Consider the following 27,190-nt stretch of genomic DNA (forward strand, 5'->3'; position numbering starts at 1 on the left):
GTCAACCTGATTTCTCAGCTGTCTCATGATCTTACTGGCTCGACCCGCGCATCAGCCAATGGGCACGACAGCACTGTTGTCGAGTCACAGAGTCACACAACACATTGAGTCCGCTCTGACAATAACTACCACTAAAGTTGTGCTAATTCCATTTTCCAGCACTTGTCCCATATTCTTGAGTGTATTGATTGAAGAAGGGTAAATTGAAATCAGATTATAGAAGCCCCTCATTTTAGATTTACTATAATAAGTACACTAGGTTAAGGTTATAAAGCGCCTTATGTAGAGTGAGAATTCACAATGTGCCTGGAACAATATATGCAAAGATATTTTAAACTGTATAATCCCAACACTACTATTCCCACAAAACTCATCTCCAAGCTCCGTGACCTGGGCCTTTGCACCTCCCTCTGCAACTGGATCCTGAACTTCCTAACTCGCAGACCACAATTAGTAAGGATAGGCAACAACACCTCCTTCACGATCATCCTCAACACCAGTGCCCCACAAGGCTGTGTATACTCTTTATACATCTATGACTGTGTGGCCAATTCGATTTTCAAGTTTGCTGACGAGACAGAGTACAGGAATGAGATAGAGAATCTGGTGAACTGGTGCAACAACAATAATCTCTCCCTCAATGTCAACAAAACAAAGGAGATTGCCATTTGACTTCAGAAAGCATAAAGGAGAACATACCCCTGTCTACATCAATGGGGACAAAGAAGAAAGAATCAAGAGCTTCAAGTTTATAGGTGTCCAGATCACCAACAACCTATCCTGGTCCCCCCATGCCAACACTGTAGTTAACAAAGCCCACCAATGCTTCTATTTTCTCAGAAGACTAAAAAAATTTGGCATGTCAGCTACGACCCTCACCAATATTTACAGATGCACCATAGAAAACATTCTTTCTGGTTGTATTACAGCTTGGTATGGCTCCTGCTCTGCCCAAGACCACAAGGAACTACAAAAGGTTATGAATGTAGCCCAACCTATTATGCAAGCCAGCATCCCATCCATTCTCTCTGTCTACACTTCCCGCTGTCTCAGCAAAGCAGCCTACATAATTAAGGACCCTATGCACCCTGGACATTCTCTGTTCCATCTTCTTCCTTCGGAAAAGAGACACTAAAGTCTGAGGTCATGCACCAACCAACTCAAGAACAGATTCTTTTCTGCTGCTATCAGGCTTTTGAATGGATTTACCTTGCATTAAATTAATCTTCCTCTCCATCCTAGCTATGACTGTAACATTACATTCTGCACTCTCTCGTTTTCTTCTCTATGAACAATACGTTTTGTCTGCATAGCGTGCAAGAAACAATACTTTTCATTGTATATGAATACATGCGACGATAATAAATCAGATCAAAAACAATTTAACAAATATTATGAAATTAAACTGTAGTCTTAATGTGTTTTGTAAACTTTGGCCAATGGGCAATCTAACTGCTCAGCATGATGGGAAACACAGTGGTAGACAGACTAAATTCATTTGATACAATGAAGTACAGAGGGGAAAATTTTCTTGTCAGTTTAGGATACATAGCAGCAAATTTAATTAAAGGCCTGGAACATATGAGAATATATTCATTCCTGGTTAGCAAGGCTGGTGCAGTCCCTCGAACTGATAAGAGATTCAGGCACAAGATTAACTCCTTTCACCAATTAAAATTCACAGATGTTAACTGAGGCCTTGTGGGTTAAGATTCCTCGGTAATGCCGTAGGAACCTTTAGGTGCAATGAGCTAATGATCTCTAATTCTGTTGACAGGTGGAACGTTATTGGCTAAGGTAGTATTGAGTAATATTGTAATTGAACCCTCCAGTTTGGATGACAGGTTGGGTGAGATATAAGAACAAAAGAAATAGGAGCAGGAGTAGGCCATCTAGCCCTTCGAGCCTGCCCCGCCATTCAATAAGATCATGGCTGATCTGTCGTGGCTCAGTTCCACTTTCCCGCCCTCTCCCCATAACCCTTAATCCCCTTGCCTATCAAAAACCTATCAACCCGCGTCTTAAATATATTGAGCGAGGGAGCCTCCACCACTTCAACGGGCAGAGAATTCCAGAGATTCACGACCCTTTGAGTTAAACTGAGGCCTTGTGGGTTAAGATTCCTCGGTAATGCCGTAGGAACCTTTAGGTGCAATGAGCTAATGATCTCTAATTCTGTTGACAGGTGGAACGTTATTGGCTAAGGTAGTATTGAGTAATATTGTAATTGAACCCTCCAGTTTGGATGACAGGTTGGGTGAGATATAAGAACAAAAGAAATAGGAGCAGGAGTAGGCCATCTAGCCCTTCGAGCCTGCCCCGCCATTCAATAAGATCATGGCTGATCTGTCGTGGCTCAGTTCCACTTTCCCGCCCTCTCCCCATAACCCTTAATCCCCTTGCCTATCAAAAACCTATCAACCCGCGTCTTAAATATATTGAGCGAGGGAGCCTCCACCACTTCAACGGGCAGAGAATTCCAGAGATTCACGACCCTTTGAGTGAAGAAGTTCCTCCTCAACTCCGTTCTAAACCGCCCCCCTTTATCTTGAGGCTGTGCCCTCTAGTCCTACTGTCATTTCTGAGAGGGAAGAGCATCTCCACCTCTATCCTATCCATCCCATTTATCATCTTATATGTCTCAATGAGATCTCCCCTCATTCTTCTAAACTCTAACAAGTACAAGCCTAGTTTATTCAGCCTCTCCTCATAGTTCAACCCCCTCAACTCCGGTATCAGCCTAGTAAACCTCCTCTGCACTCCCTCCAAGGCCAAAATATCCTTGCGTAAGAGCAGCGACCAAAACTGCACACAGTACTCCAGCTGCGGTTTCACCAGTGCCCTGTACAGTTGCAGCAAGGCCTACCTACTTTTATATTCAATCCCCCTCGCTATGAAGGCCAGCATCCCGTTTGACTTCCTGACCACCTGCTGCACCTGCAGGCTGGGTTTTTGTGACTCATGCACAAGGACCCCGAGGTCCCTCTGCACCGTTGCATGCTGCAGTTTTTCGCCACGTAAGTAATAGTCCTTCCTACCATTATTCCTACCAAAGTGGACAACTTCACACTTGCCAACATTAAATTCCATTTGCCAGTTCCTGGCCCATTCGCCCAGCCTATCTAGATCCTTCTGCAGACTTTCCACACCCTCCGCACAATTTGCCGTTCCACCAATCTTGGTGTCATCAGCAAATTTCGACACCATACACTCGGTTCCCTCCTCCAGATCATCTATATAAATGGTAAATAGCTGAGGCCCCAGCACCAATCCCTGGGGCACTCCACTAGTCACCAACCGCCAATCCGAATAGCACCCATTGACCCCCACTCTCTGCCTCCTATTTGACAACCAATCCCCTATCCACGCTAACACCCTACCCCCAACTCCATGCCCCCTAACCTTCTGTAATAACCTCTTGTGCAGCACCTTGTCAAACGCCTTCTGAAAATCAAGAAACACCACATCCACTGGCCGTTTCCTGCCACCCTTCTTAAACAACAGCGTAACATTAGCCGTTTTTCAATCTTCCGGCACTTCCCCGGAATCCAGCGATGTTTGGAAAATAATCATCAAGGCATCCACAATCACCTCTGCCATTTCTTTCAGAACCCTTGAATGCATTCCATCCGGTCCTGGGGACTTGTCCACAATCAGTCCCTCCAGTCTGTCGAGCACCGCCTGTCTAGTAACAATAATGTCATTCAGGCCCTCCACTCCTACCATCTTTTCATCGCTAACACCCAGCAAATTATTCACGTCCTCATCCATGAAGACCGAAACAAAAAAGTTATTCAAGGCCTCAGCCATTTCCCCATCACCTATCACTAAGTCCCCCCTCTCATCCTCTAAGGGTCCAACGTTCACCCTAGTCAGTCTCTTCCTTCTTATATATTTATAAAAACTCTTACTATCCTTTTTTATATTAAGCGCAAGCCCAGCTTCATAGTTTATCCTACCCTTCTTTATCAACTTCTTCGTCATTCTTTGTTGATATTTAAACCTCTCCCAATCCTCTTCTCGCCAAATACTCTTAGCTACTCTAAACGCATCCGCTTTTAATTTAATACTTTCCTTTACCTCCTTCGTTATCCACGGCTGATTATCTCTCCTCCTACGATCCTTTTTAACCATCAGAATAAATTTCTGCTGAGCACCAAGAAAGATCTCCTTAAAGATCGTCCACTGTTCCTCAGCAGACTTACCTTCCAATGTGCCCCCCCAATCAACATTCGCCAATTCCTCTCTCATCCTATCGTACTCCCCTCTGTTCAAACAAAGGACACAGGTCCGGGAACCCACTTTCTCCTTCTCCATCTGCATCAGAAACTCCACCATACAATGATCACTCTTCCCAAGAGGATCCTTCACCACAAGGTCCCTAATTCTACCTGCCTCATTACATAACACCAGATCCAAGATAGCTCGCTCCCTTGTCAGCTCCAACACACACTGTTCAAGGAAACTATCCTGGCAACATTCCAAGAACTCTTCCTCAAGCCCACCGCGTCCAGCATGGGTCGACCAATCAATATGTAGATTGAAATCCCCCATAATTATTGCCGTTCCATTCCTGCACACCGTATTTATTTGCGCGTTAATAGCCCGCCCCACCTCCAGATCATTATTTGGGGGCCTACAGACGACACCCATCAGCGTCTTCCTCCCTTTGCTGTTCCTAATCTCCACCCACAATGATTCCACTTTCTGCTCTTTGGTTCCTATATCATCCCTTACTACCACCCTGATGCTATCCTTAATCAGCAGAGATACGTCCCTCCCCTTTTTCCTCCCGCCTATCCTTCCTAAACACTTGATACCCCTGTACATTCAGCTCCCAGTCCCTGTCACCTTGCAGCCACGTCTCTGTAATGGCCACCAGATCATATCCATTCGTGCTGATCTGCGCCACCAGCTCATTCACTCTATTCCGAATGCTTTGTGCATTCAGATAAAGTGCCTTCATCCCAGCCTTCACCTGTACCCTATTTGCCGGAATGCCACCAACCTTACTCACGCCCCCTACTCCCTTTATTATTGGGACATATTTGGCCTCTTCCCGTACCTGTACCCTCTCCTTTACTTTCGACCCTGTAATTTCACCTACCCTCGCACCCTCCCACTCCCCCTAATTAGTTTAAAGCCCTATCTACAGTCCTATCTATACATTTCGCCAGGACTCTGGTCCCAGCACGGTTCAGACCAACCCCATCCCACCTGAACAGGTCCCACCTACCCCAATACTGGTGCCAATGCCCCATAAATTCAAACCAATCCCTGAGCCACCCATTCACTTCCTTAATCTTATCAACCCTACGCCCGTCTGCACACGGTTCAGGCAGTAGTCCAGAGATAACCACCTTGTCGGTTCTACTTTTTAATTCCGTTCCCAGCTTTTCATACTCCCTCCCCAGATCCTCAGTTCGCATTTTGCCTACGTCGTTGGCACCCACATGTACCACAACGACCGGGTTCTCACCCTCCCACTCCAGGTTCCTCTGCAGCCCAGATGCGACATCCTGGACCCGAGCACCAGGCAAACAACACACCCTTGGGATGCTGGCCTTCATCGCGAGGGGGATTGAATATAAAAGTAGGGAGGTCTTGCTGCGGCTGTATAGGGCATTGGTGAGGCCGCAGCTGGAGTACTGTGTGCAGTTTTGGGCGCCGTACTTACGCAAGGATATTTTAGCCTTGGAGGGAGTGCAGAGGAGGTTTACTAGGCCGGTGCCGGAGTTGAGGGGGTTGAGCTATGAGGAGAGGCTGAATAGATTAGGCTTGTACTCGTTAGAGTTTAGAAGAATGAGGGGAGATCTCATTGAGATGTATATGATGATGAATGGGATGGATAGGATAGAGGTGGAGAGACTCTTCCCGCTCAGAAAGGATAGTAGGACTAGGGGGCATAGCCTCAAGATAAAGGGGGGGCGGTTTAGAACAGAGTTGAGGAGGAACTTCTTCACTCAAAGGGTGGTGAATCTCTGGAATTCTCTGCCCGTTGAAGTGGTGGAGGCTGCCTCGCTAAATATTTTTAAGACGCGGGTTGATGGGTTTTTGATGAGAGAGGGGATTAAGGGTTACGGGGAGAGGGCGGGAATGTGGAACTGAGCCACGACAGATCAGCCATGATCTTATTGAATGGCGGGGCAGGCTCGAAGGGCTAGTTGGCCTACTCCTGCTCCTATTTCTTATGTTCTTATGTTCTTATGTGACAAAGGACAGTGTCAATACCCTTAACCACACTATCCCCATCAACTATTCTCCCTCCTGATGCATACACTAGGAAATAAAATTCCATTTCATTCTTCAACTACATGCTGACTGTCATAGTCTACGTATTGGTTGAGTGAGTTTGACTGAGTACAAGAAATCCCAGTGAGACACCTTAGAAATTCCTCTTACAATGATGTTTCAAGAGCTCATTGAAATACCTTTTTAAGGTTGTAAGCATTCCTGGGCAGAGTATTTCAGATTTCTACCATCCTCTCGAGTGAATTTTGTTTTCTCAAACGCCCTCTGAATCTCCTGCCCCTTCACCTAAAACCCCTCAACCAAGGAGAACAGCTGCTTCCTGTCCAAATCCCTCATGATCTTATAACCTCAATAATGCCCCCCTCAGTCTCTCCTTGTAGCTCAAATGTTCCATCCCAGGCAACATCCTGGTGAATTTCTTCTGTACCCTCTCTAGTGCAATCACATCCTTCCTATAGTGACATGACCAGAACTGCACACAGTACTCCAGCTATGGCCTAACCAACCTTTTGTGCAGCTCCAATGTTGCCAACTCCAGGTTGTTACTCTATGCCACAACTGATAAAAGCAAGTGTCTCAAATGTCTTCTTGACTATCCTCTTTCCCAAAGATGTGCAGATTAGGTAGATTGACTATGCTAAATTGCTTTTTAGGATCCCAAGATGTGTAGGTTAGATGGATTAGGTGAACGTGTGGCGTTACAGACATAGGGCGAGGAGGGGACTATTAGAAAGTCGGCGTAGACTCGACAGACCAAATGGCCTCTTTCATTGTAGGGATTCTATGATTAGCATGGCAAGACCATTCTCTGAAGATTAAAACATTAGAAAGAAAAAATAAAAAAAGCTCCTCTTACTCCTCAGCACTGAATTCCCACTGTGCTCCAAATTCCCAAATACACATATTCCCTGGCTGTGTCTCACTCAGGATGTGCTCTCTCCAATGCACAGGTCCTGAAGAATATGCAGCACACTTCATAATCAATAAATTATTTTTGCAGTCACTATTTTTTGCAGGCCAAAGCCTATAACATAATTTATTTATGAATACAACGAACATTAAAGGATATACTTACATCTATCAAATATACATAACCACTCTTGATTTTCTGCTGATAATCTATTTAATTATACAATTTACAATGTCCTCTTTTATCTTATATTTCACTTATTCATTATTCTTGGATGGAACCTCATTAATTGTTTTCTAAAATGATCAGGCTTTATAACAACAACCACATTACGACTAAGTGATAACTTGTGATAAATTTAGTGAAATCTCCTTTCATTAAGCTAATAAACTAGAAAGAGTGCAGAAAAAGGCCATTCAGCCCATCGAGTCTGCACAGAGCACAATTCCATCCAGGCCGCACCCCCACAACCCCACACATTTACCCTGCTAATCACCCTGACACTAGGTTCAATTTAGCATAGCCAATTTACCTAACCCACACATCTGTGGGAGGAAACCGGAGCACCCGGAGGAATCCCATACAGACATGGGGAGAATGTGCAAATTCCACACAGACAGTGACCCGAGGCCGGAGTTGAACCTAAATCCCTGGCACCATGAGGCAGCAGTGCTAACCACTGTGTCACCATGTCGCCCCAATCTAACTAATTAATCTGGGATATAAATTAGTCTCAGTAATAGTGACTGTAACAACTATTATCAACTGTCATTAAGATCTAGATGGTACACCAATGTCCTTTAGGGAACGAAATCTGCTACCCTTGCCTGGTCTGGCCTACATGTGATTCCAGATCCACAGCGATGTTGCTGGCTCTGAACTGTAACTTGAAATGTTTAGTTTGAGGGCAAAAGGGATGGGCAACAAATACTGGCTTTGCCAGTGATACCCATATCCCATGAAAGAATTTAAAACAAATGCATTCTATTACATTGTGACCATCCATATATGTCATCCACTGCTTTTCGTAGAAAATTCTGGAAGTAGAAGAGCAAATCAAAGAACTAGCAAAGTATTACCTGAGAATTCCTATCCTTTTAGCTCATGCTGGGAAACTGACTCAATTTTAGTGAAAAATTTTGGACAATAACTTTAGTGGAAACTGAAATCACTGAGGTGCATCTGCAAGACTGAAAGCTACTTGCACGCCCAGGGAGATGGTCACACTGCAGTATAAGGGCCTTGAGGCAGTGAAGGAATGGGGGACTAAGACTCCAAGAAAACTACACAGGTTGTGCAGGAGTGCCTTGGATCATGTTCAGAAATTGATTTTCCATTTTGGAAAGAGTGCTGGTTCCTCAAAGGAGTACAGTTAGAGCTAGGTTTGTGGCAGAAGAGTGGCTTGGTTGTACAGAAAAGGACAAAGAAGAAGGGAAGTGCAGTGGTGAGAGGGAATTCATTAGTTAGGGGAACAGACAGGCATTTCTATGGCCATAGACGTCACTCCAGGATGCCATGTTGTCTCCCTGATGCCAGAGTAGCTACAGGATATTCTTCTGGGAGAGGATGAACAACCAGAGGTCCTGGTCAGCATTGGTACCAATGACTTAGGCAGGAAAGGGGATGGAATCTTGCAATCAGAATTTAGGAAGCTAGCAGAAAATAAGCAAGCAGAACCTCAATGTAGTAATCTCTGCAACACTCCCAATGCCACCTGAAATTAAGTACAGAATTGAAGGAAAAGGCAGACAAATGTGTAGCTGGAAAGATGGTGCAGGAGGGAGAGTTTTAGATTCATGGGAGACTGGGACTGGTTCTGGGGGCGATAGCAACTGTACAAGCTGGATGACTTGCACCTGAACAGAGCAGGGACTGAATCCCTTGAGGGCATTTTGCTAGGATGGCTTTAAATTAATTCCAAAGGGGTGTGGAAACCAAATGGAAATATGAGAAAGGAACACCAGGATGCACAAAAAACTGGGAGGAATAGAAAACACTAGTATAGAGAATAGTATGTAATCTGTGAAGTTAAAGTAAGGAAGAAAGTAATCATGCCTGCATCAGGGTTATTGTGCAATTATGTGAATGCATAAAATATAGTCAATAAGCTTAAGGAGTTAGAGTGGGCAGTGCCAGGTACCCAGTGGGCAGTGCCAAGTGGCCCATGCCAAGATGCCCAGTGTGCAGTTCCAGGGTGCCAGGCAGGCACTGCCAAACTGGCACTGTCTAAGGAGCTCCGCCCAGCTGTAGCCCATGCCACCCAGGACCTTCAATGGCCTCCGATTCCATTGGAGAAGCCATCATATCTGATCCCTGCTAGAGGGGACCATCTGTAATTCTCACAGGTGAGGGCCTCGATCAGTAAGGGGCTAAGTGAGTCTGGACGACAATGTCATTGATAGTTAAATCAGCTTCATGCCCTTTCTGAATGCAAAGTCAATTTTGCTGGTAAAATAGTGCCAGTTACACTGCAGTCTAAGTATCTTAACGGCGAGAATAACAGAGCGATCTGTATTGGTCTCTCAGGAGCACTCCACACTACAATTGTTTCACAATCCGACACTTGGACAGTGGTGAGTTGCGCACCAGTACTGGGGCCTACACACACTGATGAGCACGGCTTTAGAGTGCTCTAGTCCATATTGCAAGGGTATCCAATCTTGCTGTGCACTGTGAGATCCCCTCCCTCCCCCCCACTGACATCGGACTACTCCTCATCAGCGGCACGTTTCCCCACACCTCCCTGACATGGATCATTGGCACCAAGGCCCTCCTGACGGGTCCCCCATGATGACCCCTGACAAGTTCCCCATCATGACCCCCAACATGCTATCCAACTAGACTGTTGACATACCGCCCATCACAATCAACCACTGCATGACCACCTCACTTGAACCTCACGGCATTGCCCCCCTGTTATAACACCCCTGCATAGCCCCCTTCCCCCCGGTAGCCCCCACTCAGGCCCCATACCCTTGGCACTGCCTGGGCACTCTGTAGTGCCCAAGTTGCACTGCCAGGGTGCCTGGTGGCTACTTCCATGGTGTCACATCATTGCCAGAATGCCCACTGGGCACTGACTGACCATGCCTCCAAACACTGGGGATTTAATAGCTTCCAAGCTCCCTGGCATTTTTTTCCTACTCTCCCCATATTCACTTAACCCATCTAGAATTCAGGTAAAAAGAGAACTTTATGATCCGGTACAGAACAGACAGCCAGGTAGATCAAGTACTATCCTAAATTTGGAAGAAATATAAATCATGGTTTAAAAGAAGCAATAATTCCTTAACTAAGGTAAAACAATAATCCATGTTAATTATTTTGACAACAGAAACACATAACTAAAATATCAGTATGTAAGGCTGTTTGGGAAAACGGTCATTTATTCTTTAACAGTTAAATATTATTAATTATAGAGAAAACTTAATACTACAGCTAAGGAATATCACTGGTATAGCATATACAATTTTATAATTTTTACAAGATGTGGCACTACCATTAAACTACCAGAAATAAGTACCTGATATAGAGCAACGCAGAACAGAAACAGCATCATGTAGATAATCTTGTACATGACAATCTTCCCCTCAAAACTGACGAAGAAAAACATTCCACCACAGACGTAAATCCAGTACTTGACAAACATTCCCATCACTAGGGTTCCTAATACTTTCATTATCTCCTTCCCTTGTTGGCCATCTTCTAGATGAAAAAAAAACCAAGTTGACTAGGCAATTTTCAAACAACAAGGTTTTGTTCCCAAAGGTTAGATTTTGGGCTGTAATCTTCTGGGCAGTCATTTGGTTGAAGGATCAAGCACCTTTTCAAGAACCTGCTTTATTTTCAATTGGAGGGCTAGGTGATACTGCCCAGGTGGTGAAAACCAAAATCTATGGTATCTTGCTTAAGTTTATTTATTAGTGTCACAAGTAGGCTTACAGTAACACTGCAATGAATTTACTGTGAAAATCCCCTCTTTCACACAAAGAAATTCAAGATGTTCCATGACAATAAAATCCAGAAGATACTCTTCAAAAGATTTCTCAAGTTAATGACATTATAATTCTGGTTTACCTAATTCCTCCACTTTGACTTCTGATAAGGCAGATTCCTCGAGTTTCTTTGCTTCACGACGCTCTGTGATATATTGGCGAAGTAACAGCCAGAATGTCAGTGCACACAGGATCTATTGAATAAAATATATCACTAAATATTCTGAACTAAGGCATAATCAATGAAATTGTGAGATATGCATCTACACCTTTAGAAAATAAAAATTTTGTGAAGCTTGTAGATGATACACGCTGTTGCAACTATGCGCCAGTAGTAGGGGTGGTAAAAGCTTAAGGTGGTAAATTGGGTGCTGATTAAATAGACTGGCTTTGTCCAGAACAGTTGAGCCTCAAGTATTTTTGGGACTCCTTTCACCTAGGCAATTGGGGAGTATTCTATTACATAAGAACACAACAACATAAGAAATAGGAGCAGCAGTAGGCCATCTAGCCCTTCGAGCCTGCCCCGCCATTCAATAAGATCACGGCTGATCTGAAGTGGATCAGTTCCACTTTCCCGCTTTCTCCCCATAACCCTCAATTCCCTTGTCTATCAGAAACCTATCTACTCGTGACTTAAATATATTCAGCGAGGTAGCCTCCACCACTTCAACGGGCAGAGAATTCCAGAGATTCACCACCCTTTGAGTGAAGAAGTTCCTCTCAACTCCGATCTAAACTACACCCCCCTTATCTTGAGGCTGTGCCCTCTAGTCCTGCTATCCTTTCTAAGCAGGAAGAATCTCTCTACCTCTACCCTATCTATCCCCTTCATTATCTTATATGTCGCTATAAGATCCCTCTTCACCGTAACATGCTGCAGCTTTTCGCCTTTTAAATAATAATCCCTCCTACCATTATTTCGACCAAAGTGGATAACCTCACACTTGCTAATTACATTCCTGACTTGTACCTTGAAGATGGTGGACAGGCTTAGGGGATTCAGGAGATGAGTTACTTGTCTCAGAATTCCAAGCTGCCTTTGTGGACATAGTATTTAAAAGGCTGGTCAGTTCAGTTTCCTGTCTACTGCAACCCCCAGGATGTTGATAGTGGGGGACTCAGCGATGGTAGTGCCATTTAATATCGTGTCAAAGGGAGATGTTAAATTAACTTCTTTGAAGATGGTCATTACTTGGTATTTGTGTGACATGAATGTTATTTGCCACTTCTCAGTCCATTCCTGAATACTGTACAGATTTTAAAAGCAAAATACTGTGAATGCTGAAGAAACAGGGAGGGCTGGAAAAACATTGAGGCAAATGTTCCAGTTCTGCCTGCCCTGGGAATCATAGCAGGTGGGGCAGAAAATCTGGCAGACCATTTAAAGGTCTGTTGACCTCGGGTGGGAATTTCCAGTCTTGAGGCATACATGGCCAGAAAATTCAGCCCCTTAGGTCTGTGTCTCTCAGATGCTGTCAGACCTGCTGAGTTTTTCCAGCGCTTTGTTTTTATTCTCTTGCATTGTGCTGCATTTGGGCTCACTTTGATTCATCTGAAGAGCTGTAAACATTACTGAACCCTGCATTCATCAGTGAACATTCCCATTTTGACCATCTGATAGGAGCAAAGACATTGATAATGCAGCTGAAGATGTCTGGAGCCAATATCCTGAGGAAATATGTAGCAATAACTGTCTGACTGGCTTCCAAAAGCCCAACCAATGTCTTTCTCCCATCAATGGAGCATTTACCTACAATTCCCATTGGCTTCAATTTTGATAGAATTGCTGGATGTCATAGTCAAATGCTGCCTTGATTTCATGACAGTAACTCTGACTTCATGACTTGAACTCAGTTCTTTTATCCATGATTGCACCTTGGATGCAATGAGATCTGGAGCCAAGAAGCCCTAGCAAGCATCAGGGAGTAGGTTATTAGGGAGTAAGTTTTGCTTGATAGCACTGTCAACAACATGTTCCATTACTTTGCTGATGATTGAGTATAGACTAATGTATGGTAATTAACTGGTTTGGATTGTCCTGTTTTGGTGGACAATTTCCACATTTGTCAATGCCAGTGTTGTTGCTGGAGATTGGCTGGGACATGGCTAATTTTCGGTACTACTGTTCGAATGTTTAAATTTGTTTATTTATTCGTATCACAAGTAAGCTTACATTAACAATGAAGTTACTGTGAAAATCTCCTAGTCGCCACACTCTGGGTTATTAGACCTAATAGCCTATAGAATGAACTGGATTAATAATTCTTAATGTTTTATAGCTAAACAGAATATCATAAAATGGACATGCTGGTATATTTTTAGCAAATGTCGAATTTGCTGCATAGCTAGCACAAAATGGTTTTTTTAAAAATTCATTCATGGGATGTGGGTGTCACTGGTAGGGCCAGCATTTGTTGCACAGTCCCAATTGTCCTCAAACTGAGTGGCTTGTTAGACCACATCAGAGGGCATTTAAAAGTCCATCACATTTCTGTGGACTTGGAGTCACATATAGGCCAGATCAGGAAAGGATGCCAGATTTCCTTCCTTGTTGAGATCACACCTGGAGCATTGTGTGCAGTTTTGGTCTCCCAATCTAAGAAAGGACATACTAGCTAAGAGGGAGTGCAGCGGAGATTCACTAGGGATATTGGGATGTTCTATGAGGAAATTGGTTTGAATTGGTCTGTCTTTTTTTTAGAAGGATGAGAGGAGATCTGATTGAAAATATAACATTTTAAAAGGGGCTGGACAAACTAGGTGTAGGGAAGGTGTTTATCCTGGTTGGGGAATCTAGAACCAGGGGACACAATCTCAGAATACAAGACCATTTAGGACTGAGATGAGGAAAAATTTCATAATTTCATCTCATTCATCCATCTTTCTCATTTCTATTTTTCTACTTCTCCATTCCTGCTCTCCTTCTTGCCCCGAACCCCCTCCCCCTTTCAGGGCAACTGCCTTAACCATCTGTACCTCTATTCTGCCATTCATATATTCTGATCACTTAATGGACACTTTTAGCACTTCTCCTAGCCTTCTTCATCCCCATCTGCACATCCTTAGTTCCATTAGAGCTCCCCCCCACCCTCTTAGCATAAATCTTTTCTGATTTTCTTTATCTTAGCTCTGACGAAGGGTCACCCAGACTCAAAACACTGGGTCTATTCTCCCTCCACTGATTCTGTCAGACCTGCTGAGATTTTCCAGCATTTTCTGATTTTGTTGTGTTGTTGAGGAAAAATTTCTTTATCCAAAGGGAGTAATAATAACATAAGAACTAGGAGCAGAAGTAGGTCATCTAGTCCCTCAAGCCTGCTCCGCGTATTCAATAAGATCATGGCTGATTTTTTTGTGGACTGAGCTCCACTTACCTGCCCGCTCACTATAACCCTTAATTCCTCTACTGTTCAAAAATTTATCTATCCTTGCCTTAAAAACATTCAGTGAGGTAGCCTCAACTGCTTCATTGGAATTCCATAGACTGACAACCCTTTGTGTGAAGCAGTTCTTCCTCAACTCAGTCCTAAATCTGCTTCCCCTTATTTTGAGACTACGGCCCTTAGTTCTAGTTTCGCCTGCCGGTGGAGACAACCTCCCTGCTTCTATCTTATCTATTCCCTTCTTAATCTCATAAGTTTCTGTAAGATCTCCCCTCATTCTTCTGAATTCCAAAGAGTATAGCCCCAGTCTACTCAATCTTTCCTTATAAGCCAACCCTTTCAACTCCAGAACCAACTTAGTGAATCTCCTTGTATCCCCTCCAGTGCCAGTATATTCTTTCTCAAGTAAGGAGACAAAAACTGTACAAAGTACTCCAGGTGTAGCCTCACCAGCACCTTGAACAGCTGCAACATAATGTTCCTGTTTTTAAACTCCATCCCTCTAGCAATGAAGGACAGAATTCCATTTGCCTTCTTAATTACCTGTTGCACCTGCAAACCAACTTTAAGTGATTCATGCACAAGGACACCCAGGTTCCTCTGCACAGCAGAATGCTGCTTTTTGTTTTACCATTTAAATAATTGAGCATTTTGCTGTTATTCCTACCAAAATGGATGACCTCATATTTACCAACATTGTCCCCCATCTGCCAGACCCTTGCCCACTCACTTGGACTATCTATATCGCTTTGCAGACTTTCAGCATTCTCTGCACATTTTGCTTTGCCACTCATCTTAGTGTCATCTGCAAATTTTGACACACTACACTTGGTTTCCAACTCCAAATCATCTGTGTAAATTGTAAACAATTGCACTCCCAATACTGACTCCTGAGACATACCACTAGTCACTGATTGCCAACCAGAAAAACACCCATTTTCCCCTACTCTTTGCTTTCTGTTAGTTAACCAATTCTCTATCCATGTTAATACATTACCCATAATGTCATGCACCTTTACTTTGTGCAGCAATCTTTAGTGTGGCACCTTCTGGAAATCCAGATACAGCACATCCACAGGTTCCTCACTGTCCACTGTGCACATGATGTTCTCAAAGAATTCTACCAAATTAGTCAAATATAACTTGCCCTTCATGAACCCATGCTGCATCTTCCCAATGGGAAAATTTGCATCCAGATGTCTCGCTGTTTCTTCCTTGATGATAGGTTTAAGCATTTTCCCTGCTGCAGAAGTTAAGCTAACCAGCATATAGTTACCCGCCTTTTGTTTACTCCTTTTTTAAACACTGGGGTCACATTTGCTATTTTCCAATCTGCGGGAATCGCTCCCAAGTCCAGCAAATTTTGGTAAATTAACACTAGTGCATTTGCTATTTCCCCGCCATCTCTTTTAGTACCCTGGATTGTATTCCATCAGGGCCAGGAGCTTGTCTACCTTTAGCCCCACTAATTTGCTCAACACTACCTCTTTGGTGATAATAGTTTCTAGGTCCTCACTGGCCATTGCCTTCTTGTCATCAATTTTTGACATATTATTTGTGTCTTTCACTGTAAAGACCAATACAAAGTACCTGCTCAATGCCTCAGCGTTTTTCTCATCTCCAATTACATCCCGCTTCTCATCCTATAAATACCAATGTTTACTTAGCCACTATTTTTCATTTGATAAATTTGTAGAAACCTTTGCTATCTGTTTTTATATTCTGAGCTAGTTTACTCTCATAGTCCACCTTACTTTTCTTTACATCTTTTTTCGTGGCTTTCTGTTGACCTTTAAAGATTTCCCAATCCTCTAGTTTCCTACTAATCTTTGCTACTTTGTATGCATTTTCTTTCAATTTGATACCCTCCTTTACTTCCTTAGATACCCATGACTGATTATTGCTTTTTCTACAGTCCATCCTTATCACTGTTACATACTTTTGCTGAGCACTGTGGAAAATCGCTTTGAAAGTCCTCCACTGTTCCTCAATTATCTCACCAAAAAGTTTTGCTCCCAGTCTACCTTAGCCAACTCGTCCCTCATCCCATTGCAGTCTCCTTTGTTTAAGCACAAGACGCTGGTATTGGATTTTACTTTCTCATGCTCCATCTGTATTTTAAATTCAACCATACTGTGATCACTTCTTCCAAGACAATCCCTAACTAATCATTAATTATTCCTGTCTCATTACACAGGACCAGATCTAGGATAGCTTGCTCCCTCATAGGTTCCATTATGTACTGTTCAAGGAGGCTATTGCTGATACATTCTATGAACTCCTCCTCAAGGATGCCTTGACCGACATGGTTTGACCTATCGACATGTAGATTAAAATCCCCCGTGCTAATTGCTCTACCAGTTTTACATGCATCAGTTTTTTTTTGTTTATTGCTCACACCACCGTGATGTTATTATTTGATGGCATATGGGCTATGCCTATCAGTGACCTTTTCTCCTTACTGTTTCTAATTTCCCCCGAATGGATTCAATTGTTTTTTCTTTAGAACCTACATCTCTCACTACTACCCTGATGTCATCCTTAAATATCAGAGCTACACCATCTCCCTTACTTTCCTGCCTGTCCTTCTGAACAGTCTGATACCACTGGATATTTAACTCCCAGTCGTGACCATCATGCAACCATGTCTCTGTAATGGCCACCAAATCATACTCAGTCATGATGATTTGCGCCATCACCTCATTTACCTTGTCCCTGAACCTACTGAATTCTCTACCACAGTAGACTGTGGAGTACACTGAATGTATTCAAGAAAGAGATAGACTTTTCTTAGATTTTACTGGCATCATAGAGTGATAGAGTCATACAGCACAGAAAGAGGCCCTTTGGTCCTTCATTTCTGTGCCAGCTATTCAGCACCTATTAATTCTAATCCCATTTTCTAGCACTTGGTCCATAGCTATGGAGTTCCAATCACTCATCTAAATGCTTTTTAATTGTTGTAAGGGTTCCCAACACTACCACCCTTTCAGGCAATGAATTCCAGATTCCAACCACTTTGGGCGAAAAGGTTTTTCCTCATATCCCCTCTAAATTTCCTGCCCATTAACTTAAATCTTTGTCACCTGGTATTGACCCTTCTATGAAGGGAGAAAGTTTCATCCTATCTACCCTATCTATGTCCTTCATAACTTTGTACACTTCAATCTCTGTGCACTTTCAATTTTTGAAGGGATCGCATTACCTCGCATTTATCTAAATTAAACTCCATCTGCCATTCATCAACCCACTGCTCAATTGATCAAGATCCCATTGCAATCCCAGATAACTATCTTCATTATCCCCTATGCCACCAATCTTGGCATCATCTGCAAACTTACTAACCATGCCTCCTAAATCCTCATCCAAATCATTTATATAAATGACAAATAACAGTGGAACCAGTATCAATCCCTGGGGCACACTGCTGGTCACAGGCCTCCAGTTTGCAAACAGCCCTCCACAATCACCTTCTATCTTCGGTTATCAAGCCAATTTTGTATCCATTTGGCTACTTCACCCTGGATCCCGTGAGATTTAACCTTATGCCACAACCTACCATGCGGTGACTTGTCAAAAGTTTTGCCAAAGTCCAAAGAGACAACATGATCCTTAAGACGCCCTAGTGTCTCCCTGGTTACTCTTTTGCTCTTTATGTATTTATAGAAGCTCTTTGGATCCTCCTTTCCCTTATCTGCCAAAGCAATCTCATGTCCCTTTTTGCCCTCCTGATTTCTCTTTTAATTCTATTCTGACATTCTATATATTCTTCAAGGGAACCATTTGATCCCAGCTCCCTATGCATATGCCTCCTTCTTCTTCTTGATCAGGGCTTCAATATCCTGAGTCATCCAGGATTCCCTACTTCTACAGCCTTGCATTTAAATAGTGAATCATGAAATTAGTGAAAGTAAACATGAATCCATTAGAGATAGAAACAGATGAAATTATAACAGGAAATAGAAAAATGACAGTGACTTTGAACAAATATTTTGAACATGTTTTTAAGATAGCAAACACAAAAAGATCCTGGAAATAATGGGGAATTCCTGGATCTAGCCAGATTGAGGAACTTAAAGAAATCAGTGTCAGAAATAATACTCAAGAAATTAATGAGCAAAGCAAAGATATCTTCCTGGACCAGCCAACCTGTATCCTAGATCTTGAAAACAGCTAGCTGCAGAGATGTTTGTGTATTGGTTTTGATCTTCCAGAATGCATTCAATTCTATAAGAATGTCCAAGGATTGAGAAGTAACAGGCATAACCTCATTCTTTTGGAAAGAATGAGAGATACAGTAGGACATCAAAAAAAAAGAAAAATCAGAACCTGCACGTCCTTGTAAGTGGATCACTAAAAGTTAACATTTAAGTACAATGTGCAATGGTACATTGTTATCATTGTTTACAAAGAGATTGGGATATAAAAGTAGCCTTACTACAATTAAACAGGGCATTGGTGAGGCTATACATGGAGTACTGTGTGCAGGTTTGGTCTCCCTATCTAAGAAATGTCTCACCTTTCCTAGGCGGAGTGCAACAAAAGTTCATTAACTGGTTCCTCGGATGAGGGGGCTAACCTATATGAAATTGAGTAGATTAAGCCTATAATTCCCTTGAGTTTAGAAGAATAAGAGACCATCAAATTGAAGCAGAATAAGGAGTACATGGGTACATGAATTGGCAGGGAATAGAAGAGATAGTTAGAGTAGAAGGTTTTTTAAGTTAAGTTTAGTTAGGGCATCATGATCGGCACAGGCTTGGAGGGCCAAAGGGCTGTTCCTGTGCTGTACTTTTCCTTATTCTTGGGTTGGCTTTTAATAACTGAGATGCAGAGAAATTTCTTCATCCAAAGGGTTTTGAATGTTTGAAATTCTCTACACTAGACAGCTGTGGATGTTCAGTCGTTGAGCTTATTCAATTCAGAAATTGATTCATTTTAGTTTACAAATGGAATTAAGGATGTGGAAAGAGGTTAGGAAAGTAGAGTAGGCTCACAGGGCCAAATGGGTGGCATGGTAACACAGTGGTTCGCACTGCTGTTTCATAGCGCCAGGGACCTAGGTTCAATTCACTGTCCATATGGAGTTTGCATGTTCTCCCTGTGTCTGTGTGCATTCCTCTGGGCGCTCCGGTTTCCTCCCATATTCTGAAAGACATGCTGGTTAGGTGTATTGACCTGAATAGGCTCTGGATTGTGGCGACCAGGAGATTTTCACAGTAACTTCATTGCAGTGTTAATGTAAGCCTTACTTGTGACGACGAAATAAACTTTAACTTTAAATGGCCACCACCAGCTCAAAATGACTTATGTTAACTTTGTGATCAATTTCAAGTTTCTTTTATTTCTAGATTTTTAAAAACTTGAATTTAAACTTTGAAACTGCAACAGTGAACTTTGAAATCATGTTTCTTTAGATTGTCAGTCACAGACATTGGATTACTAGATGGGTAACATAACCATAATGTCATTACATTTGCCCATTACAAATAGGTTAAGGCCTCTACTAAAATAGCAGGGAGCAGAATTTCAGGCAAACATATTAAACATTTGCATGCAGATACTGAAAAAATAATTCTAAGGTATTGCTCTTGTTAAAACCGACCTTTGAACTCAGTTCGATACATGGATTATTTTTCATCTTTTTTAAGACTCCTGATAGCTCAGGAAGTTCATCTTCTGTGAGGTCCAGACTCCAGATATATTGCAGGGTTAAAAGGACATTTCCATAGAAAGCCATGAATGGAGATGTTAGCATAGCATATCGTCGCCGATCACGCACCATCCAAAGTACACAGGACCAGATCAACAGGACAAAGGTTAGCCAGCTATGATAAGTAATACTCCAAGCCTAGAGGAAACCAATAAGATGATATAAAATGCTCATATGAACCAAAATTAAACTGCAAGTCAAGCAACAAATGTGGAATTGAACATAACTGATACTTGTTAAAAATAAAAATGTTTTATGTGCTCAGTAAAAAGTGTGATTTAAGTGATTTAGTGGCAAGCATTTGCCACCCTGAGTGTCAGTGAGTAACCCCTCCCCACCAACTTTGACAGGTCCACTGCCATTTCACACTCAATTGAGCAATAATTGGCAGTAGGCAAGACCTCTGTCCATCCTTGGTGAGAATTCCTGCCTTGGACAGCGATCAGCAAATTTGCTTAGTCGACAGCTTTCCAGCCTTCCCAGACACTGTGCTGCAGTGCTCTGCCTCAGTCTAAGCTCTGGGACCATACTTGAGGTAAGGTCAGAACTTCTAGGTCCTGGAGGGGAGGGCGGTCCAAGTCTGAAAGGGCATAATCTTTCCTGCCCCATCGTGAAATTGCATCTGGGTTGGGGTGGGATCCCAGAGTCATTCTGCCCATGTAATTTTACGCTTCCCCTCCCCTCACTGCAGAACCTGCCTCTGGGGGAGCATAAAATTCTGGCCAACATATCAAAATATACCCCCTGAAATGTACATTTTTCACAATGATTATTTGGTATGAAAAAGCTAAGATAAAGATGGAACAGTAGTCAGAAATTTGGTAATTTTGACAGAGAGGCTTCAGTAAATCAAATAAAATTTATTACACAACACTTATTTGTCAGGGTAATTTTATGCAAAAAGTTCATCCAAATAATTAACACCAAGAAACAGGTTTTAAAAAGAACAACTTTTTAAAAAATAATAAATTGCTTTTGAAGTCATAATAGAGGGAAATGTGGCAGCCTATTTAATGAGCAGTAGGGTGTTGCAAGCAGAATGAGATAAATGGCCATCAAACATTTTATGTTGACAGAAGTTTATCTGCCCCTCATTCTAGCATTGGAATGTCAGTCTAAATTATGCATTCAAGTCTCTGGAGTTGAACTTGGAATGAAAGACTTCTGACTGGGGCAAGAACAATACCACAGACTAGAATGTGAGTTGTGACTCTTGGGCAGATTTCTGGAATGGTACTGGATGAAGTGACCTGCTGGCAACATTGGTATTTGACTTTTTATGGGATTTCTGGAAACAATTTATTGGCCTCCAGCCTGCCAGCCAGCTCCCAGAAGTAAACATCATCAGTGGTGGGTGTATGTGAAAGGTAAGGAACTCAAGTTGTAAGTCATTTTTATGCCCCACCTACCTGCCAGCCAGCTCCCAGAGATGGTGTGTCAAATTCTACAGGGGAGGGCGGGTTCGTTCAACATAGGATGTATGAACAGACAAAAGCACACATCCCCAGAGAATCCACAAGAGTGTCCAAACAAGAAGGACCTGCAATGAGCCAGTGTGTCAGATCAGACGTCGCCCTCATGAGCGCGTTTGAACAGGAGGGATGCCCTCATGAGCCCAGAAGAGTGTCCAAACTGGAGAAATGCACCCCACACACCAATTAGTGTTTGAATGGGGGGAGGAATCCTCCCATGAGCCTGCAAAGGTTTCTGAACAATAAGTAATCCCCCTATGCACCTGCAGAGTGTATCTGGTGGACTTGCCACATAGCATTGCCACACCTGGCTGCTATTAAAATTGCAGTGGCAGTGGGAGGAGGCCATTAGATGGCCACTATTGGTCATTAAAGAGCCTTAAGTGGCCCATGGGCTGTCAGGCAAAGAACATTTATCCCACTGCTGGAAAACATGCCATCAGTGGTGGGTATAGGTGAAAGGCAAGGCACTCAAGCTGTCAGTCATTTTTATGCCCCTCACCCACCTGCCAGCCACTTCTCAGAGGTTGTATGTCAAATTCTGACCGCTATCTCTAACATCTTTGACCACATTATCAACAGAGAGCTACGGAGGATGCTAGTGAGGGACAGAAAAGCAGAAGTGACAGGAGACAGCAGCTGTGTACCAATGGGGATGGTCCCCAGCACTGCAAAAAGAACATGAAGACTGAATGGCAATTGGAAAGCTGGAAGGAAGTTGGAATTTGGACAATTGGGAGGTGATTGACAATTAGTAAGGCTCAGGGAAGTAGGAGGCAGTTAGGACTGTGGACAGAATAGCATTTGGAAGGGCCAGGGTGGGGTGAGGGAAAGACTGCAATCAGGGTGGTTGGGAACAGGTTTCTGACAGGTTGGATGTTCCTTCTGTTACCATTAAATTTAAGTCATGATAACAATGATGCCATCAGGCTGTGGTTTCAGTTTATTAATTAGAATCTGAGCTGTACTTGTCCATGCCTGATTTCTGCACGTAAGATTTACAAAGGCAGGAATGAGATTGGGTTGTGAACCTGATATTTTGACTCTGCCCTCAACTCTCTCTCACCAGTTTGTAGGTGGAAGAAAATTATTAATTTCTAATTCTAATTATTAGCAGGTAAATAAAATTTAAAATCAGTTTCATAGAAGTGTTAAAGTATTGTAATATTGCTGGCCTAAATAATTATCTAAACACGTGGCCATTACTTGTGATATCAGTGCACTTGGAATTGTGCATCTTTTCAATTACCTTATCTAGAAGAAGGTCAAGATGAAAGGATGACGTTAGAAGTGAAAAGTTTTTTTTATACTTTCCGCAATAGATTTTGGCTCTGTCACAGCTGAGAAAGGGCTTGTATTAGAGGAAATAAATTATTATAGCATGTACAGCTTTCTCCGGTAATGGTTATAATTTGTTTTATGGCATTTAGAGCATGACCCCATCAATGGTCCTTTTGGAGCTGGAATAACATCAACACCAGTTATATTCATTTTGATCTGGTAATAAAAATAATAATATTCAACTTTTTGTCCCCAATTTGACTTAGATTCTGAATAGCCTTTGAGTTCATTCATAAAAGTTTGGGTCCAAGGCCTCAGTGATGGAATTTATTCATTATTGACCTGTGGAACTAGCAGTGGGTATCTCACATAATGGGATCTGCTGATCAGTGTGAAAAGGCTGCTTTTCAAAGCATTTTTCTGTATCTAAGAAAGTTCTGCTGCTGCTGCTCAAATAATAGTGGCACATAAATACTCTCAAATACAAGTTTAGCATTGTACGCACAAGGGCCGGCATGGTGGCACAGTGTTTGGCACTGCTGCCTCTCAGTGTCAGAGACCCGGGTTCGATTCCCGGGTTTTTGTCTGTGTGGCGTTTGCACATTCACCCTGGGTTTCCTCCTGGTGCTCCGGTTTGCTCCCGCAGTCCAAAGATGTGCAGGTTAGGTAGATTGGCAAAGCTAAATTGCCCCTTAATGTCAGGAGAACTAGCTAGGGTAAATGCATGGGGTTATGGGGATAGGGTGTGGGTGGGATTGTGGTCGCTGCAGATTCAATGAGCCAGATAGCCTCCTTCTTCACTGTAGGATTTTATGGTTAATTGATGTGGAGATGCCGGCATTGGACTGGGGTAAAACAGAAAGAAATCCCACAACACCGGCTTAAAGTCCAAACAGGTTTAGTTGTAGCAAAAGCCACAAGCTTTCGGGACAGGCTGTCCCTTCATCACGTGGCTGGGTTTGAACCAGTGTTACAGCACACATAACAGTGACTTTAAAATCAGCCTTTCACCTTTGTACTTACCATCATTGCAATGAGTGCACATATATAACTCTGCTTCATAATAAAACGGAAGATGGTGATGAGGCTGTTGGGCTTGCTATTATCTGCCTCTTCTGAGATTCTGTCTTCTTCAGTTTTGTCTGGCAGTAACAAATGAACACATTTAATTATGTATATCTAAATTCTGGTTCATACAAAACAAAACAAAGTTACACTGTTTTAAGTTACATGGCCATGGTTAAGTAAGTTCCAGTGTAGAAATGGAAAATAAGGCGAACAGTGAAGATAGATGAGCAGGGACAGAGACAGACAAAGAGAGAGAGAGAGAAAAGAGGGAGGGACGAGAGAGGATATAAAAGGAATGGCAGAGAGAGAAGACTGTTTTATATTGTTTCACAAGATGTGGGCATAGTTGGCTAGGTCAGCATTTATGTCCATTCCTGAGTTCCCCTGAGAAGGTGGTGGTGAGCTATCTTCTTGAACCACTGCAGTCCATTTGTTGTAGGTACACCCACACTACTGTTAAAAGGGACTTCCAGTATTTTTATTCAGTGAAAATGAAGCAATGGCAAAATAGTCCCAAGTCAGGATGGTGTGTAACATGGGGCAGACTTGCAAGCAGTGAAGTCCTCATGCTTCTACGTGGTAGAGGCAGCAGGTTTGGAAGCTTGCTGCCAAATAATGCCTTTCAGAGTTGCTGCAGTGCGTCTTGTAGATGGTACACACTGTTGCTACTATGCACTGGTGGTAGAGAAAGTGGATGTGAGGGTGGTGGATAAGGTGCCAATCAAATGGGCTGTTTTGTCCTGAATAGTGCCAACCTTCTTGAGTGATGTTGGAGCTACATTCATCCAGGCAAGTCGAGAGTATTTCATCATACTTCTGACTTGTGTTTTGTAGACAGTGGACAAGCTTTGAGGAACCTGGGGGTCAGTTACTCTCTGCAGAATTTCCAGCCTCTGACCCGCCGTTGTAGCCGCTGTCTTTAAATCTGGCCCAGTTCAGTTTCATAGGAGCAGGAGTAGGCTATCTAGCTCTTCGAGCCTGCCCCGCCATTCAATAAGATCATGGCTGATCTGTTGTGGCTCAGTTCCACATTCCCGCCCTCTCCCCATAACCCTTAATCCCCTCTCTTATCAAACACCCATCAACCCGCGTCTTAAAAATATTTAGCGAGGTAGCCTCCACCACTTCAACGGGCAGAGAATTCCAGAGATTCACCACCCTTTGAGTGAAGAAGTTCCTCCTCAACTCCGTTCTAAACCGCACCCCCCTTTATCTGGAGGCTGTGTCCCCTAGTCCTACTATCCTTTCTGAGCGGGAAGAGTCTCTCCACCTCTATCCTATCCATCCCATTCATCATCTTATACGTCTCAATGAGATCTCCCCTCATTCTTCTAAACTCTTACGAGTACAAGCCTAGTTTATTCAGCCTCTCCTCATAGCTCAACCCCCTCAACTCCGGCATCAGCCTAGTAAACCTCCTCTGCACTCCCTCCAAGGCCAAAATATCCTTGCGTAAGTACGGCGCCCAAAACTGCACACAGTATTCCAACTGCGGCCTCACCAATGCCCTATACAGCCGCAGCAAGACCTCCCTACTTTTACATTCAATCCCCCTCGCTATGAAGGCCGGAATCCCATTCGCCTTCCTGATCACCTGCTGCACCTGCAAGCTGGGTTTTTGCGACTCATGCACAAAGACCCCAAGGTCCCTCTGCATCGTCGCCTGCTGCAGTTTTTCGCCACGTAAGTGGTAATCCTTCCTACCATTATTCCTACCAAAGTGGACCACCTTGCACTTGCCAACATTAAATTCCATTTGCCATTTCCTGGCCCATTCGCCCAGCCTATCTAGATCCTTCTGTAGACTCTCCACACCCTCCGCACAATTTGCCTTTCCTCCAATCTTGGTGTCATCAGCAAATTTCGACACCCTACACTCGGTTCCCTCCTCCAGATCATCTATATAAATGGTAAATAGCTGAGGCCCCAGCACCGACCCCTGAGGCACTCCACTAGTCACCATCTGCCAATCCGAATAGCACCCATTGACCCCCACTCTCTGCCTCCTATTTGACAACCAATCCTCTATCCACGCTAACACCCTACCCCCAACTCCCTGTCCCCTGACCATCTGCAATAACCTCTTGTGAGGTACCTTGTCAAACACCTTCTGAAAATCCAGAAAGACCACATCCACCGGCTCTCCTCTATCCACCGCCCTAGACACATCCTCATAGAACTCCAGTAAATTTGTCAGACACGACTTCCCTTTAACGAAACCGTGCTGCGTCTGCTCTATCAAGCAATTCCTCTCAAGATGCCTCGCTATTTCCTCCTTGATGACGGATTCTAACATTTTACCTACAACAGACGTTAAACTAACAGGCCTATAATTCCCTGCCTTTTGCCTGGCACCCTTCTTAAACAACGGCGTAACATTAGCCGCTTTCCAATCTTCCGGCACTTCCCCGGAATCCAGCGACGTCTGGAAAATAACCACCAAGGCATCCACTATCACCTCCGCCATTTCTTTCAGAACCCTCGGATGCATTCCATCCGGTCCTGGCGACTTATCCACAATCAGTCCCTCCAGTCTGTCGAGCACCTCCTCTCTCGTAACAGTAGTGTCATTAAGACCCTCCAGTCCTACCACTTTTCCATCTCTAATACCCGGCAAATTATTCACGTCCTCCTCCGTGAAGACAGAAACAAAAAAGTTATTCAAGACCTCAGCCATATCCCCATCCCCTACCACTAAGTCCCCCTTCTCATCCTCTAAGGGACCAACGTTCACCCTAGCCAGCCTCTTCCTTTTTATATATTTATAAAAACTCTTGCTATCCTTTTTTATATTAAGCGCAAGCCCAGCTTCATAGTTTCTCCTACCCTTCTTTATCATCTTCTTTGTCAATCTTTGTTGACATTTAAACCTCTCCCAATCCTCTTCTCGCCCACTACTCTTTGCTACTCTAAATGCCTCCGCTTTTAATTTAACACTTTCCCTCACCTCCTTCGTTATCCACGGCTTATTACCTCTCCTCCTACTGTCCTTTTTGACCATCGGAATAAATTTCTGCTGAGCACCAAGAAAGATCTCCTTAAAGATCCTCCACTGCTCCTCAGCAGACCTACCTTCCAACGCACTCCCCCAGTCCACATTCGCCAATTCTTCT

The 27,190-nt window shown here is 43.3% G+C and overlaps 1 protein-coding gene across 1 annotated transcript in view; it reads right to left on the reverse strand.

Annotated features, from left to right (window-relative positions):
- LOC145346843 (piezo-type mechanosensitive ion channel component 2-like) overlaps positions 1-27,190 on the reverse strand; it is an 895,380-nt gene that overhangs the window by 301,879 nt on the left and 566,311 nt on the right. Inside the window, exons 12-15 of the mRNA XM_080194667.1 lie at positions 24,033-24,151; positions 20,149-20,394; positions 11,240-11,351; positions 10,686-10,867 (exon numbers count right to left, since the gene is read on the reverse strand). Coding sequence (XP_080050793.1) covers positions 10,686-10,867; positions 11,240-11,351; positions 20,149-20,394; positions 24,033-24,151 — 659 coding nt within the window. The remainder of the gene's footprint in view (positions 1-10,685; positions 10,868-11,239; positions 11,352-20,148; positions 20,395-24,032; positions 24,152-27,190) is intronic.

Source organism: Carcharhinus amblyrhynchos, chromosome 8 (genome assembly GCF_965287045.1).
Source record: "Carcharhinus amblyrhynchos chromosome 8, sCarAmb.v2.hapA, whole genome shotgun sequence".
Classification (NCBI taxonomy): Eukaryota; Metazoa; Chordata; class Chondrichthyes; order Carcharhiniformes; family Carcharhinidae; genus Carcharhinus; species Carcharhinus amblyrhynchos.